This window comes from Gadus morhua, chromosome 21 (assembly GCF_902167405.1).
Source record: "Gadus morhua chromosome 21, gadMor3.0, whole genome shotgun sequence".
Classification (NCBI taxonomy): domain Eukaryota; kingdom Metazoa; phylum Chordata; class Actinopteri; order Gadiformes; family Gadidae; genus Gadus; species Gadus morhua.
This window is the reverse complement of record NC_044068.1, coordinates 22,082,582-22,099,202: the sequence shown is the minus strand read 5'-3', so window position 1 is coordinate 22,099,202 and position 16,621 is coordinate 22,082,582. Positions and strand designations below refer to the sequence as shown.

The following is a 16,621-nucleotide window of genomic DNA, read 5'->3' as shown; positions in this document are numbered from 1 at the left end:
TATTGCTTTAATTGCTGCTAAGATGATCATGGCTCAAGATAGGACGTTGAACAGGTCGTAAATCCATCTTTACTATTTTTTTTATGTTGCTGGGAAAACAAGTTTCGCCAAAATCTCAAATTTCTTTTTTTTGTGTTGCATGAACACATCAATCATATTACTGAGCCGACCTGAACACATCACATTTGACACTGTTGGCTACTTTTTTTTAAGCTAACTAGCTCTATATCCTGCTGATTTTACCATGGATTTAAAAATGGATCACTATTTTTAACTGACGGGACTTTCTACACCGTCCGGTTGTGTGATTACTACCGCTGCTTTGAATGACTGTTGATGCACGTGGTGCCGAGCCCGTCTGCACACCGTCTGCAGCAGCAGCAGCTGACAGTTTTCGGTTGGACTAGACGGATACTGAGTTGGAGGAGTTTTTTTAACCCAAAGACAGTGAAGGTACGACACTTTCATATAGGCCTATAGTCCAGTGTTAAGATATGACCAAAATACAAGCTGTGGTCGCTCACACTAAAGCTCGCTGTGGGCGTGCATGAGCCATGAACCGACCTGTCGGCGGCTGGCTGTAAACAGTGTCGCGCCTACGAGTGATGTATTAATCGCGCGACTCAACGAATCGATTACCAAATCAGTTGCCAACGCTTTTAGTAATAGATTTTTATCGATTTTATCGATTCGTTGTTGCAACCCTAATCTAGTTATGGTTCAGTATTTCTTCTATAATAATTTTTTTTACAAACAAAAAGTATTGATTTGTATTGGTACCCGAACCAATCAAATAAATACATGAATATGTAAACTACTTCTGCATATCCAAGCAGAATGAGTAGTTTTTATTGGTTGGATAGGTATTGGGCTGGAACCGCACCAGCGACGGTCCAAAAACGGAATAAAGCAAGCCAGGGACCCAGACAGTTCATGCATTTGCTAAATTCCAGTTCTTATAAGACCCGCAGCAGCGGGACCTTCTGCTACCAACAACCTTTTCTTTCGTTTCCAAAAAAAGCTCAGAAATGACTTTCAGTTTGACATCTCCAGCCCATGCATGTTGATGTTAATCAGCGGTAGAATATACATTTTTGGAGTTTTGCACAACTGGAAAAAAGTTAATGAGTGGACAAATAAAGAGCAGAAACGATTAAACGACAACGAAAACTAGACATGTCGCATCATGTGCATTTTTTAAGAAAATATGCGTGGTTGCGCCAGCTCGCTGTGTGGTAATATTCTGCCAGCTTGTCACCGTGCTAATGCCACCGAAGGTAATGAGCGAACAGGCCAAGTTTCAAGTCCATGGGCCGCTTTGAGGCCGGCTGAGGATTGAATAATGGGGCTGATTGTTTTGTTTGGCTGTGAGCTATGGCACCCCCTATTGCCAAATTGGTACTTACATTTTTGGAGGCCAGCTTACACGGTTTGTATACGTGTACCAACTTTGACAACCCTGAGTTGTTCGCCTTTTGAATTGTTTAAGTCCCCCAAATTGTTTTTCCCCATTAATTTATGAAAAGTAGCTAGGTGAACGCCTGCAACAGTCGGTTTGTTTACATTACACTCCAAAAAACCGAATTATGGGGTTTCTGACTATGATTGTTTATTTAAGATGCATTATACAACTTAGTCTGACTCAAATCAGACCGAATCGGGTTTTCTCATAGTCAGATTAAGACCCCTAGATAATTTGAGTGACGTTCGCAAAACGTTTTTTTCCAGGTGACGTGAAACGGAAGTAGGAGGCAATGATAGTAGTTGTTGTCGCTGTCAAACAGCAAACAACACGGTTGAGTGGCCAAGAAGCAAGACACACTTTTGGCCAGACAAGGAGACTCGTTTCATGCTGTACCAGTTAAAAGACATGCACATTTTACAGTTCATGGATGGGAGGAAGACTAGAAACTGATTTATTTAAAAAGGTGGCCAAGAAAATGGAGGAAGTGGCTCTATTACCACTAGTTGTAATGGGTACAGCGCCACACATCATACCAGGGTATGACATGCTTCGGCCAATGAATAGATTTTCTCACTCGCATTTATACTCGCACAATTGCGGTTGTCCAATTGAGGAGCATAGTCGAACTATTGATGTAATCGGATTAAGAGGTGCATGTAGACGTACAGAGTGGTAATTGGAATTTCAGGGTTATATTTCCACATTAACTAAGGGGGAGGTCCTTGAAGAGGAACCACATTTTAGGCCTCGGGGGTTCTCTGAATTGGAATTGTGATTTATTGAACAATACCAAATTATACATAATGCTATTTTTGCATACATTGGCTATAACTCACACTTTTACATAATCAAAACCAAAATATTACCATAAGGTGGTTTGGTGTAAATACCTCCAAAAATGAAACCACACTGAAGACCTAAAGTTTGTAAAGGCTGCATAGACAGTTTCAAGTCTTTCAAGACGGGGAGAGTGTAGCCCACTCTCCAGTGAGATGCAGGCTGGTTATTCCTTTAACTGAGACCAATGAAACATTAAATGCAGGATAAGCATCAATTCTCTTTGACTGAACATGACAGCATGTGTTTTCCACAATTCGTCTTTCAGTTATGATGTAGGATCATGTTATTGGTAGCTGCCCTCCAACAACAAGGTACTGCCTCTTCCTGCACTCGTCTCTCAATGGGCCACAATGGTGCTCGTCTAAATGTAACAGTTCTTGTGTTTATGGCATTTTTTTGCCATTATAATCATTTTATAGCCTTTAGACTCCTGTGTGTGTGTGTGTGTGTGTGTGTGCGCAAATGTGCATGGCACCAAATATACGGTCATAAGCTAACTGAGTTGGACGAAATCAAGAGGGTAAAAAAATAACATGATTTATTGTGTGTCAGCTGCACATCGAACTCTACCATCGGCATGGATGGCAAAACCTACAGGACAACTATTTCACGTTATCACATTTTCTCTTTCATGTTAGGGCCAACATTGATGCTAGGGCACAGACCAGGAACGTGGCAGTTGTGCCCTATTGAGCCGACCCTGGGTTTATACAATTAAAGGAATATAAATGTGTTTATTGAGGTAAAATAATAAATCGACACAGAACCGAACTGTGATTCCCGTGAGCTGCTATAGCCCTAATAGATGTATAAATATTAGGGGTGAATCGGATCAGTGTGTCCACGGTTCGGTTCAGATAACCGTTTTGGGCCTCGGTTTCGGATACGGTTCGGATTAGGATCATGTCCGTGATAGTAAAAAGGCGGACTTTTTTTGGACGGAGGGTTTGGGGGAGAAACACAAAAATGAATGAGACCCACAGGCTATTTGCAATGTGTTAATTGACTGCAATCAGACAACTTGCAAGGCTTTTTTGTGCAATAAATGTTGTGTTGAGTGTAACATGTAAGGGATAACGGCCGACGAGGCTTAGAACTCTGGCGACGAGCGCAGCATGAAGCCAGAGTTGCCTCTACCTGTCCATTATTTCCATCGAACCGGTCGACCTCGAAGGCCGTTATCCCGCTTATCACCCGTTTGTATTTATCTCCCGTATATTTAGAATATAATTGTATCAATTACTTCCTTTAAATGTAGGAATCGTTTGAAGCCCAGTTTGTTTTGAACGCTGACAGGCTGAAGGGAGGGGCGGGAAAAGTCTCATTGGCTCGGGCAGCACTGGAGAGAATGCATTCCGCTGGGTCCTAAACACCCTTTGGTATCGGACGTAGGCTACAGTAGGCAAAATACGCTACATAAGGCAATGCCTTCATGAAACCGAAATCCGCGGATCTCCAGAATGCTCCGAACTGTGGTAAACGAACCGAACAGATTCGGATACAATTCGAATCCGCTGCAGGCCTAATAAATATACACGCGGCCCTTATAAAGGGATAATCAGGGGGTCATTGAAGATGGTTTGTTTGGACCCCAATCAATTGTCTTCTTATCCATCATTCCACCTGTTGCAATTATAATAATAAATATAGATACGAGAAGCAATGAGGGGGCCAAGCAGAATGACACCATCAAATATTTTGGAGGACAGACATAATTGGTTAGGTGGCTACATGATGACAGTCTCAGTAATTTCACTGGTTATCACAATGAAAATACATTGAAGTTGCTTTATAAGGGCTGGAATAGACTTGCGGCCAACAATGCATACGACTATAGATCAGGGCAGCTATATGTATTCTGCGATCGTTTGGTAAGTTAATCGTGCACATCGTCGCAATGTAACACGACGCGTGCGCAAGAACAATAGACCAGAGTAGCCACAGCAACAACGTAGGTCTACGTCAAATACATGGCCTTCAGCACTTTCAACAAGTTTCACATAAAAAAATAATAGATCGACTGGGATATGATCATACTCACTGTGGTTTTAATTCCCCCCTAGACGTCCAATGACACCAAATTATTTGAGCATCATCAGGATAGGGTCATACGACTATGAGCCAAGTTTCGTTTGGATGCATGACAGTCTTGGAGAGACATGAGCTTACTTTCTGTTTGACGTCCCCCTGAGGTCAAAGGTCACCAAACCGTTTGGGTGTCCCCATGATGATGTCATAAGTCTATGCACCAAGCTTGGCTATGATAAGTTAAAGAGTTGCTGAGAAATGGGCTTACTTCCTGTTTGGCGGCTTCGCCGTCCAGTTTGATTGGCTGTCACGGCCAAATGGTTTTGAATTTGAACATTTGTTCAGCTTGGTGGTGAAACTGAAGATCCTATATGGCAAGTTTCATGAAGATTGGACAGAATTTGTGGCCTGTGGATATGTACTATTGATTTTGACGATATTCAACATGGCGGCCGAATTCTGATGTTTCCATGAGAAATAATATGTAACCTATACGGGAGGTTTGAATGTATCACCAGACATTGAAAATAAATATACTGATATGAAGAAAGAAGAGTTAAACACGTCTTCATTAATTACAGCGCCCCCTAGAGGTCAAAGGTCCCTTTGATGAGTGTCCCCATGATGTCATGGGTCTATGTACCAAGTTTGGTTATGATATGTCAAAGGGCTGCTGAGAAATTGGCTTACTTCCTTTTTGGTGGCTTTGCGGTCGAATTTGATTGGCTGTCGCGGCCAAACAGTTTTGAATGGAAAAATTACATACATACGTTTTGAGAAGATTGGACACAATTTGTGAGAGGAGAGGCATTTTGAAGGTTTTTGATAAAAACCAAGATGTCGGAAAATCCATCATGGGGGAAAATGACAACATGGGTGCGTTGAACTCGACTTGGCCCAAGGACTCCAATGATGACTTGTTTGTGAAAAGTTTTAAGCATGAATGCATGCCCAACTTTGACCCGTTAGTGCTGCTAAAGCTCTTGAGCTAGTGACCCCAAAATTGCTTTAAGGGATCATTAGACTGTCCTGAATCAGTGTGCCAAGGCATTCTATTTGCTGCCATAGACCATGGCAGGATAATAATAATAATAAATATAGTTGCAAGCAACCATGTCGGGGTCCTACTATCTGACTGTTTGACCGACAGTATGACCGTATGGCAGACAGTATGACCACATGACAGATTGTATGACCGTATGACAGACAGTATGACCACATGACAGATAGTATGACCGTATGACCGTCAGTATGACCGTATGACCAACAGTATGACCATATGACCGACAGTATGACCATATGACACAGTATGACCACATGAAAGACAGTATGACCACATGACAGATAGTATGACCGACAGTATGACATATGACCGACAGTATGACCGTTTGACCGACAGTACGACCGTATGACCGACAGTACGACCGTATGACCGACAGTACGACCGTATGACCGACCGTATGACCGACAGTACGACCGTATGACCGACAGTACGACCGTATGACCGACCGTACGACCGTTTGACCGACCGTATGACCGACAGTATGACCATATGACCGACAGTATGACCATATGACCGACAGTATGACCATATGACACAGTATGACCACATGACAGACAGTATGACCACATGACAGACAGTATGACCGACAGTATGACATATGACCGACAGTATGACATATGACCGACAGTATGACCGTTTGACCGACAGTTTGACCGACAGTACGACCGTATGACCGACAGTACGACCGTATGACCGACCGTATGACCGACAGTACGACCGTATGACCGACAGTACGACCGTATGACAGATAGTACGACCGTATGACAGACGGTGACCATAATAACCTGACCATATGGGTCAGACTCTGAAAGTTGTTCTTCATGACCAATGGTGCATGTATAACAAGTTTCATGCATGTGGCCAATCCTTTTTATCCCTAATTCATTTCACGAGCTCTACAAGCTTGCCAATTTTCTTAACTTTTGACCATGTAGTTTTAGAGATATGGCAGATTTTGTCAGGAAAAAAATTAGCAGCCTTCTTCCACCTTATGCCTTATCCCCTCCTGTGACCTGATGCACTGGGACATCTGTTGTGGGATCCTTGTTTTCTGGTGCTTGGTTTGCATGCTCGTTTTGAGAGAACGCGTACATGGGATTAACCAGGGAAATCATGGTATGCTTAATTTATTTCCTCCTTGCTGCATTCTGACTCTGCTTTGTATGTCTTCCCTTTCCCTCCCCCATGCTTCCTACTGGCATGTTTTGTTGGTGTGTGTGCATACTTTTGTGTGTCTGCTTGTGCATGTGTTTCACCTGCCTGTCTGCCTACTAGGGAGAGGGAATCACTATGCCTACTACGCATATCGGCACCACGAAGGTAAACATGCAAATCCTCTCTCCTCTATCTCTTCTAACCACGCATCTTTATATACATCTCAGGTCCAGGGGGCTTTTCCCCACTATTCAGCCTGAGGTGAATAATTGTTTTAATAATTGTTTTAGTAATAATTGTTTTAGTACATACTACACGTGAACGCTCCAAAAATAAAAACGATGACACTTTCTGTTGGGATTTTTTTCTTTTTTAGCGGTTTATTTGTTTTTATTAGCATGGCGAGACGACCGTCACGTGCGCTCACCATTATCCCGAGTTTGAGATCTCAATCATGGGATATTTCCCAAGATGGCAAACCAATCAAATTGCGCCGTCTTAGGAGGTTCACGTGTAGCACATGTTAAAAATCTATATCCCCAGCTCCCATTGTAGGCCAAGACAAAAGCCGGCCAATTATTTGTGCATAAGTTGTCGAACCCACGCACAGCATGCTCTGTTTCCCACTGTCCTCTAATAGCTCACTAATGCTGCTTTGCTTCCTATCAAACATGGAATCTCCAACCACAATCATGTAGGCTAGCCACGGGCAGCCCAGATATACAAACCGTATCAACATGTCCCCCCTCACACGTAATACAAAAATCTATTTAAAGTTATTGGAAATGCTTATCTGGCACAAAAATTTTCAAAATTAGCCTCTAATACTTCCCGTTATCTCTGAAAAATTCCTGTAAGTTCTCATCTGTCCATTAAAAGATGTACCATATGACGCCTTCAGTAATGTATTGTTGTGATGTAGATGGCTCAGACTCCCGGGACAAACCAAAGCTCTACCGCCTGCAGCAAAGCATCACAGAGGTGGGCTCGGACTGCACCGATGATGGAGCCATCCAGGTGGGCTTACTACCGAAGCGCTTGTTTTGAGCTGCTCATGTGTGTTCTTTAGCTCTGATAGAGTGGCCTCCTGGTCCTACTAGTGGAAAGAGCTACATAGCAGATTAGCAGGTATCGAAATACTGAACTCAGACTACCTTAACTATCCAATGTTAATGTTGCCTTACTACTAGTAACAATTGTAGAGTTAGGGTAGGTCTGTTTGTGGGGTCGAACTGTGACATCACAGCGCTACACTCTGTAGTTTCCGCTAGGGGAGAACTCGCAGGCTGCCCACCCTACAGAACGTTTTCCCACCTCAATTGACCGTGTTTTACCATTAATCGATAGAAAGGTGGTGAGTGAATTCTTTCTTCCACTTGATGCTTCACCTCTTGTCCCAGTTGTTTGGTCCGGGCCTCCTCCCTCATCACTGCAACCTGATGCACAGCGAGGGGCTGGTGACGGTCACCCCCCACGGGCCTGACGCAGACACCTTGGTGGACGGGCAGCGTGTCAACGAGACCACCGTGCTGCACTCCGGATCCACCCTCCAGTTTGGTGCCGCCCACGTCTTCAAGTTTGTAGACCCCGCGTACGATCAGGGCAGCAAACGAGACCCAGCCGGAATGATCAGAGGCCGACACAAGTCTGGGTGAGTGAGTGAGCGCTGTGAACTCTGTATACTGACTGGGATGCTGGGTACCGGGAAATCTTGTATTTGTGAGTCTGAAACTAGAAAATATGGTACTGGAATAAACCAAGGTGGAGATAGAATCGCTTTCAGATGAATAAAATTGCTGCCTTGGTGTTAATCTTGGGGTCTAAGTTGTGAGAATAATGCAGGATGAAGAGTGGTTTGAGCAATCACTGCAAGTAAAACTTTAGGGAGGAGATGAAAGGAGAAGTAAAGGGGCAGGGACAAGAGGTGATTTGAGGTTGTAAAAAAGCCCTCTAATCTGAACGTGGTTTGGGGTGTGGCCTCTCTCTCACACACAAACACACCCACATAGGTACATTTTAGACACATGGTGTTGTTAGTGTGTTGGTGTGAGAGACGGTGACAGATCAGACCGAAAGGGAGAGGAGCTGGTATGTAGGCAAGTGGAGCTGTGTGCAGCAGCTGGATCAGCTGAGATGAGAAACGGAGCGGGCCTAGCCTAGCCTAGCATTCGAAGTGCTACCAGCAGCCACAATCTCAGCTTGCAATCAGAAGCTCCAGGATTTCTGTATTTTTAAGATTCCTGAAATCTCTGGGAAGTAAAAATAGAGTGTATGGGAAACGGAGAGCAGAAGAGGGAGCGCTGCCTAGCAAGCAGTAGCATGATGAAATAGCACAGTCCTAATCCAGGGATAATTCTCACATATCAACATATCAACATAAGAGAATCAGACGGAGAATGTAGAAATAATGGATCATGGCAGTGTGGGACACCTATGGACGGATATAAAGATAAATATAGCTACTGTAAGACGGGTATGGTGGTGGCCTAATGAACACATGATGGTAAACATGTGATGACAGGCCATGTCTCACAAAATGGGTGGTTGAGGTCTGATTTGAACCAACGACCCCATGGAGTCCGACGCAACACCACTACACTACATGGACCTGTAGACTTCCAAGGGCAGATTAGAGTCTATTTAGAAAAATAAATCTTCCGCAGGAGGAGGTATGGTATGGTAGGCATTGGTATGCCTTAAAAAATGGTTTACCGGAAGTTAAATTATCAAAACAATCACCAACCATGTTTCTAGAGCATACTGTGTCAAAATCCACTCTCAAACGTACGTTTGCGAAATTACGTGTGTCGCGGTTCAGTTTTTTCTTTTTTTAGATATAGTCCTTAAATTCGGCATGGGTATAGTATTGAATATCTTCTTAATAGCCACATTCGACAGCTGAGCCTGCGTCTTTTGACGTAATGTGAGAGCTGTTTAAACGTGTTGTAGAGCTGTTTACATGTTCATGTATTTCACTTTAAAATGTTTATCTCTGCAATCTTTCGCCTTTCCTTCTTTGAATTTCACACCATATAGTCCCACATTCACCTGTTACATGTGTGCAGGACTTGCAGCTTTGACCAGTTCCGGCACCAAAGCTGTTGGTGTGTGGGAGTAGGGTCAAGTTGTAGCCATTGCCATAAGTCCAACTGGTCTGACCGTATGGGTTAGGGTTAGGGTTAGCCCTAACCCTAACCCATTGCCATAAGTCCAAATGGTCTGACCGTATGGGTTAGGGTTAGGGTTAGCCCTAACCCTAACCCATTGCCACAAGTCCAAGTGGTCTGACCGTATGGGTTAGGGTTAGGGTTAGCCCTAACCCTAAGTTTTAGGAATATTGCACATTCCTGGTGTTTATGGCAGCCTGTTGAAATGCTGAACTTCTAACCCTAACCCATTTTTATTACTTTAGGACCCAAAAGGTCAAGTTAAAAATAATAGTAATACTAACGAAAACAATAGGGTTCCTATGTCATTCGTGTTGACCCGTTCAATACTTATTTTCCAGACTGCATTGTCTGTTAATGGTTCAATACAAACGTCCATGACAAATTGGGTTTAAGTCCCTCTGGGCACCAATGCCTGTCTTGGGGTACAATTTAAACTTCAATAAAATGTATTAATTAGATTCTTTCAGCTGATCCTTGCATCTTGCATCTTTCAGCTTTGTCGTCAGCGTTAATGCCAGAGCCTGTCTGGTGTTATTGGAGTGGTTACATGTGTCGGTAATAATGATAATCAATGATCAGCGTACACTAACCTGCCTTGAGGCCATGCTACAAGGTGTGTGTGTATGTGTGTATAAAAATAAATACATCGATGTAAGCCTGCTGGGAAGATAGTCTGAGCTGTTTTTCATTTCCTCTGGCTCAAGCTTTTCCCAACTGTTCCACAGGAGTGTACCAGAAACTACGTTCGATCTCCACGGCGATGTCCACAGTGGTGCTGCTTTGTCTACCAGCAAGGTAGAACACATTATCACAAAAAATTTCAAGTCATTCCATTAAAGCTGTACTATGTGCGTTTTCCAGTGGGTAGCCTGTAGTGGTTGAGTTGTAGCTACAGTTATAGCCATTTATTACACGGCTCTTTTCAATGCTGTAGAACGCTCCGTTCACTTGCATGGGCCTTCCCGACTTCCGGCGGTCAATTGTTTTTGATAATTTAGCGTTGCTAAGTATATAATGGAAAGTGTTTATTTTGTGTTTTAATCGATTTGACCGTTTTAGAATTCAAAGAATCAGCTTAAGGCCCTTGTAACTACATCCGTATTGTGAGCATGGTGGCGCAGTGCCACAATGTAATGATGGCACTACTTATAGTGGGTTTTATGTCTGTGATGACACTTGAGTTGGTTTGGTGAAGTCAGTGTAGTCAGTGTAGTCAGTCTGTATATTGAATGTATTGTGTGATGCGTGTGCAGAGCTCCGGTAGGCTGGAGATGGAGAGGACAAACTGCAGCGAGCGGGGCATGGTGAAGCCCACGATAAGGGAACAGCAGGACAGCAGGTACCACATACACTTCAGCATTCAGAGCAAGTGATCCAGTCCTTACAGCACAAAAAAGAGAAAATATATCACTCTCAAGCAACAAAACCTTTATATTTACCCTAAGACTTGCTGTATAACCTGACATCACAGTGACATGGGCACAAATGTATGACCCACACGCACACGTACGGTTTCTTTTCTTTTCTCTCCATCTCGAGAGTGACTACTGGTATTCCTATATATTTGCCTTTTGCTGCTCCTCATTGCAAGTCCATCGCTCACAGACCCACTAAGGCGTATGGCCGGTGGCTGTGCACTGCAGTGCTGACCCTTAACCCAGACCTGGGACACCACAAGCTGCCATGCTGCCGCCCCAACACACACAGGGAACTACCACGCTGTTCTCTGCCCTCCCTTTACACACTGAACCATCACACACTCCACTGCTGTCCCAACACACAGGAAACTACTAAGCTGTCCTCTGCTCTCCCTTTACACACTGAACCATCACACAGTCCTCTGCTGTCCAACACACTGAACCATCACACAGTCCTCTGCTGTCCAACACACTGAACCATCACACAGTCCTCTGCTGTCCCAACACACTGAACCATCACACAGTCCTCTGCTGTCCAACACACTGAACCATCACACAGTCCTCTGCTGTCTAACACACTGAACCATCACACAGTCCTCTGCTGTCCAACACACTGAACCATCACACAGTCCTCTGCTGTCCAACACACTGAACCATCACACAGTCCTCTGCTGTCCAACACACTGAACCATCACACAGTCCTACTGTAAGACGGGTATGGTGGTGGCCTATTGAACACATGATGGTAAACATGTGATGACAGGCCATGTCATCACATTATCACAATTTTTTGTGATAATGTGTTCTACCTTGCTGGTAGACAAAGCAGCACCACTGTGGACATCGCCGTGGAGATCGAACGTAGTTTCTGGTACACTCCTGTGGAACAGTTGGGAAAAGCTTGAGCCAGAGGAAATGAAAAACAGCTCAGACTATCTTCCCAGCAGGCTTACATCGATGTATTTATTTTTATACACACATACACACACACCTTGTAGCATGGCCTCAAGGCAGGTTAGTGTACGCTGATCATTGATTATCATTATTACCGACACATGTAACCACTCCAATAACACCAGACAGGCTCTGGCATTAACGCTGACGACAAAAGCTGAAAGATGCAAGATGCAAGGATCAGCTGAGTCTATTTAGAAAAATAAATCTTCCGTAGGAGGAGGTATGGTAGGCATTGGTATGCTCCTTACCGTCTGTGGTCTCTCTGTGTCCCTGCAGATCCCAGGACAGCCTAACCCCGGAGGTAATGCTGCCAGCCAGCATTGAGTTCAGGGACAACTGTGAGTAGTGAGAACACAGCCTCATCCTTTTTGTTCTGTCTCTAACCACGTAAAGAAATGGGCATCTTCCAACTTGCATATTTATTCAATTGATACCCTGCTTATTCACCCTTAGTTGGATCTGACAGATTTAACCTAGAGCTGTCAAACTAATTAAAAAAAGATTTATGGCATGATAGTCCTGTAATTAATTGCTTGCAAAAGCCTCCAAATGAAGATATTTAAATTCAATAGACTGACACAATAGACACAGTTAAAGGACTGGCAGAGGGATGTTCTAGTCACCTCTCTGTGATTTAGACAAGGCTAACATCTCTCCAATGCGGGGTTATACATGTTTATGTGGTAAACAACGCCAAATTTAGGGACAGACACGGCCCTCTGTAGCAGACATTAAAGTTGCCGTGGTGTCATTTATGAAGATCTAGATGAGCAGTTTGCGCGCTCCGTGTGTAGCTTCATAATTTCACAGGTGGGTCACACACGCGACGATACATCGTTTGAACCGTGCACAACCTGCATGGGAAGCCGAATGGCAATGACGCAGCCCACCAGCATAAAGGAAATCCCTTCCAAACCCGTTGGCCATTTACCAACAAGAGAGAAAGAGATTCAATACTGTTCCAAACTGGTAGATCCAACGTACACTCGAGACCCATTCACACATTAGGCACAGAATGAGTAGGTGCGTTGCATTGCCTTAAAACTAAAATAACACATTGAGGTTTCCAGAGTAAACACCAACTTGAACATGTTAAAGGTCCCATGACATGAAAATCTCACTTTGAGGTTTTCTAAAATAAATATGAGTTCCCCTAGCCTGCCCATGGTCCCCCAGTGGCTAAAACTTGCGTTTGGTGTAAAACGAGCACTAGCTGTTCTGCTCGCCTTTGAAAAAAACGGAGGCTCAAGTGCGCTGATTTGGAATGTCTGTATTTAGGACGTCACCAAGAATCTCAGCTCCTCCCCTTACTCTGCCTGGCCCGCCCAGAGAAGTTAGCCCGCCAATGAGACTCGACCATGCGAGCGCCACATGTGTGTGTGTGAATACACACACTGTAACGCAAGTGTTTCTTGTCGGTTCTTTGACGTGTCTTGTATTTCCACAACGAGACTGTTGTGGGGGTTATCTGAGCCATGGTTGAGAAGGAATTGGGGGAAAGGAACTTTGGCTTTGACTCGCTGAAGTACATGAACTGCGACATGCCGCCGGTTGCCGAGAGGCACCATCGCCCGGCAGCGGGCAGACGGCAGCGTGCGGTTCAGTCGACTTCAGGTTCATGTGAAAGTGGAAGAACCAGAGACGTCGCAGAACCCGACAAAGTCGTTTGTGATTCATAATATCGTCTGGACTCTGGAGGCGCACACAGCTTTTGGCCGTGATAATATGTATTATATGATATTATTTAGATATAGAGCTCCAGGACTGTAACGCAAGTGTTGTACACTTTTGTTATTTGGATAACCGTTCTGCTTTTGGTGTTATGGCGCATAACACGTCGGACTCTCGTCTCTGGTATTTCTACAACGAGACTCGTATTGGGGGTTATCTCAGCCAAGGTTGAGAATGAATTGGGGGGAAGGAACTTTGGCTTTGACTCCCTCAAGAACATAAACCACGACAAGGAGGAGAAAGGGATCGTTGCCAGGCAGCGCTTGGGCACCTCCGCCTCCGGCGGTGGTCCCTCAGTGGGGCTCAAGCGGGAGACATTCGCCGCCAACAATCCCTTTCTCCTCCATGTCGTGGTTCATGTTCTTGAGGGAGTCAAAGCCAAAGTTCCTTTCCCCCAATTCCTTCTCAACCATGGCTCAGATAACCCCCACAACAGTCTCGATGTGGAAATACAAGACACGTCAAAGAACCGACAAGAAACACTTGCGTTACAGTGTCTACTTCACATTGATGTGGACGTGGAAGAACCAGGAACGTCGGAGAACCCAACGCGGTCGTTTGAGATTCATAATATCGGCTCACACAGCTTTTGGCCGTGATAATATATATTATATGATATAGATATCTGTGTAGGCTATATGATAATATTTAGACATAGTGCTCCAGGACTCCCGTGTGTTCTAGAATATTTACAGAACACGGCTAAAGACTGTGTGCGCCTCGCCATTGCGATACATCCACTGTAAACAGAGCGCATGGTACCGTGGTTGCAAGCTGCTCAGGGCCACACCCCCACCCTCCTCCTTGACCTGCCTCGCTCCTCCTCATTTGCATTATAGCTAGAGACACCAAAACAGCGCATTTGGGGGAAGCTCAATGTGCGACTGGCTCGGAGTGGCTGTAACTCTGCACCACGGCTGAATTTTGGGAACGTCTTAGAATACTGTGTTACTGCTAATACCTATATTAAAGAATACATAAAATAGCATGTCATGGGACCTTTAAGGTCCACAGCCCTGATCTTATTATATGCATGAACATGGTTCTCCCCAGGATGTTCCCGCAGGCACTCCCACAGTCTAGTCGAATAGTGTGTGTTTGTCTTTTTTGATTGCTCTTGAATATCACTAGTGCTACTATTGCACAATGCATAATATTTTTTGCTGTATGATCAGTTATGGTCAAAGCTGTATGTCTTAGTTGGAACTAAAGTGGGTGGTATTTTCAATAAGAGTACTCACATCGGCACCTGTGCCGTGGGCCCGTCTGCCTTATGATGTTACATCGTGGCACTGAACTGTTTTTAAGTAAATCGATGCCAGGAAAGTATTGAGCGACAATCTGCCCCAAGCCGACGCGCGGACGCTCACGAAGGGGGCATTGAGGGCAATGTGGTGTAGTGGTACAAAGAGGAGTATTGTGTTTTGCATCTTGTATATTGACAGATCATTGTGTTTCTTTGCCCCGTCCGTCCAGCTGAAGATGCTTTCCTGTCTGCCATCATCAACTACACCAACAGCTCCACGGTACACTTCAAGCTCTCCCCCACATACGTCCTGTACATGGCCTGCCGCTACGTCCTGGCCCCTCACTACCGGCCCGACTTGTCCCCTTCAGAGAGGTCCCATAAGGTCATAGCCATCGTTAACAAGATGGTGAGCATGATGGAAGGTGTCATTCAGGTGGGTGCAACTTTTTTTACCTATTCTAACTTCAAACTCTCACTTTGTTGTATACTACATAGGACGCGTCTCATTTAAAGAAATCTCTTAACCCATTGGCGCCGGATGCTGCGTAGCGCAGCATAGCCCCTCCTGCCGGTTGCTGCATAGCGCAACATAGGCTTTCCTGCCGGTTGCTGCGTAGCGCAGCATTTTGTACACGTGCTGTTTTCATGACGAATGCAGCATATAACTCACTCTGGTTGGTTAAAAATACACATGGGGTGGGTCTTAAGGCTTTAGTAAAGATCAGGAGACCACCAAAACGAACTTTGGTTGGCTGAAAATCACGTCAATCAATCATATAGCAACGCGATATTCTATGTTTGTTTTTAGCGACGCGTCTAGCTGGCCACCGAGAAGTAGCAATGAACATGGAGGATTTTGATAGCGATGGCAGTGATATTGTCATAGAATTCAAGGGATTTGAGTATGAGAATGAGGACGAGAATGATTTTGTGCCGGTTGATCCACTGGATCGGGCACAGAAGTGGGAATTTTTGGACACCGAATGAGAGGAGGAGGATGACTTTCGGGGATTCCAGCTGGACTGGAGAACCGGCAATTACCAGCCTCGGAAAACAAAGACATTCTCTCGCACACCGGGGGTGAAACAACCGATCCCCTTGGATGCTAGCCCACTCGATGTGTTTTCCAGGATCTTTACCGATCAGCTGTGGGACACGTTATTGACCGAAACGAATCGGTACGAGCTCAGACCCCCACGACCTCAAGTGGACCCCGGTCCCGAAAACAGAAATGAAAACATTCCTCGGGCTGTGTCTTTGCTTTGGAATTTAAAAGCTACCAGCACGCCGCGATTACTGGAGGCAAACTAAGTGGCTCTACCAAACAAATGTCAAGGGACCGTTTCGACATGATCTGGAGGTAAATATTTATGTTTTCTTTTCTTGTGCTCTCTTCCGAGTTCCATTCTCTTCTCTTAGAAAACGGAATGGCCAGTAATGATAGTGGTGCTATAGCAATTACTAATGGTGATGATGGTTGATATAAATAAATACAATGAATAAATACAATGATGTTAGTTATAAATACAATAATGGAATAATGAA

The 16,621-nt window shown here is 44.5% G+C and overlaps 1 protein-coding gene across 1 annotated transcript in view; it reads left to right on the top strand.

The window, feature by feature from the left end:
* Positions 1 to 16,621, top strand: part of LOC115534674 (afadin-like) — a 125,981-nt gene that overhangs the window by 56,719 nt on the left and 52,641 nt on the right. The window contains 7 exon segments of the mRNA XM_030345827.1: positions 6,672 to 6,716; positions 7,474 to 7,568; positions 7,952 to 8,202; positions 10,447 to 10,516; positions 10,975 to 11,060; positions 12,373 to 12,434; positions 15,304 to 15,509. Of these exon segments, the coding sequence (XP_030201687.1) occupies positions 6,672 to 6,716; positions 7,474 to 7,568; positions 7,952 to 8,202; positions 10,447 to 10,516; positions 10,975 to 11,060; positions 12,373 to 12,434; positions 15,304 to 15,509 (815 nt within the window).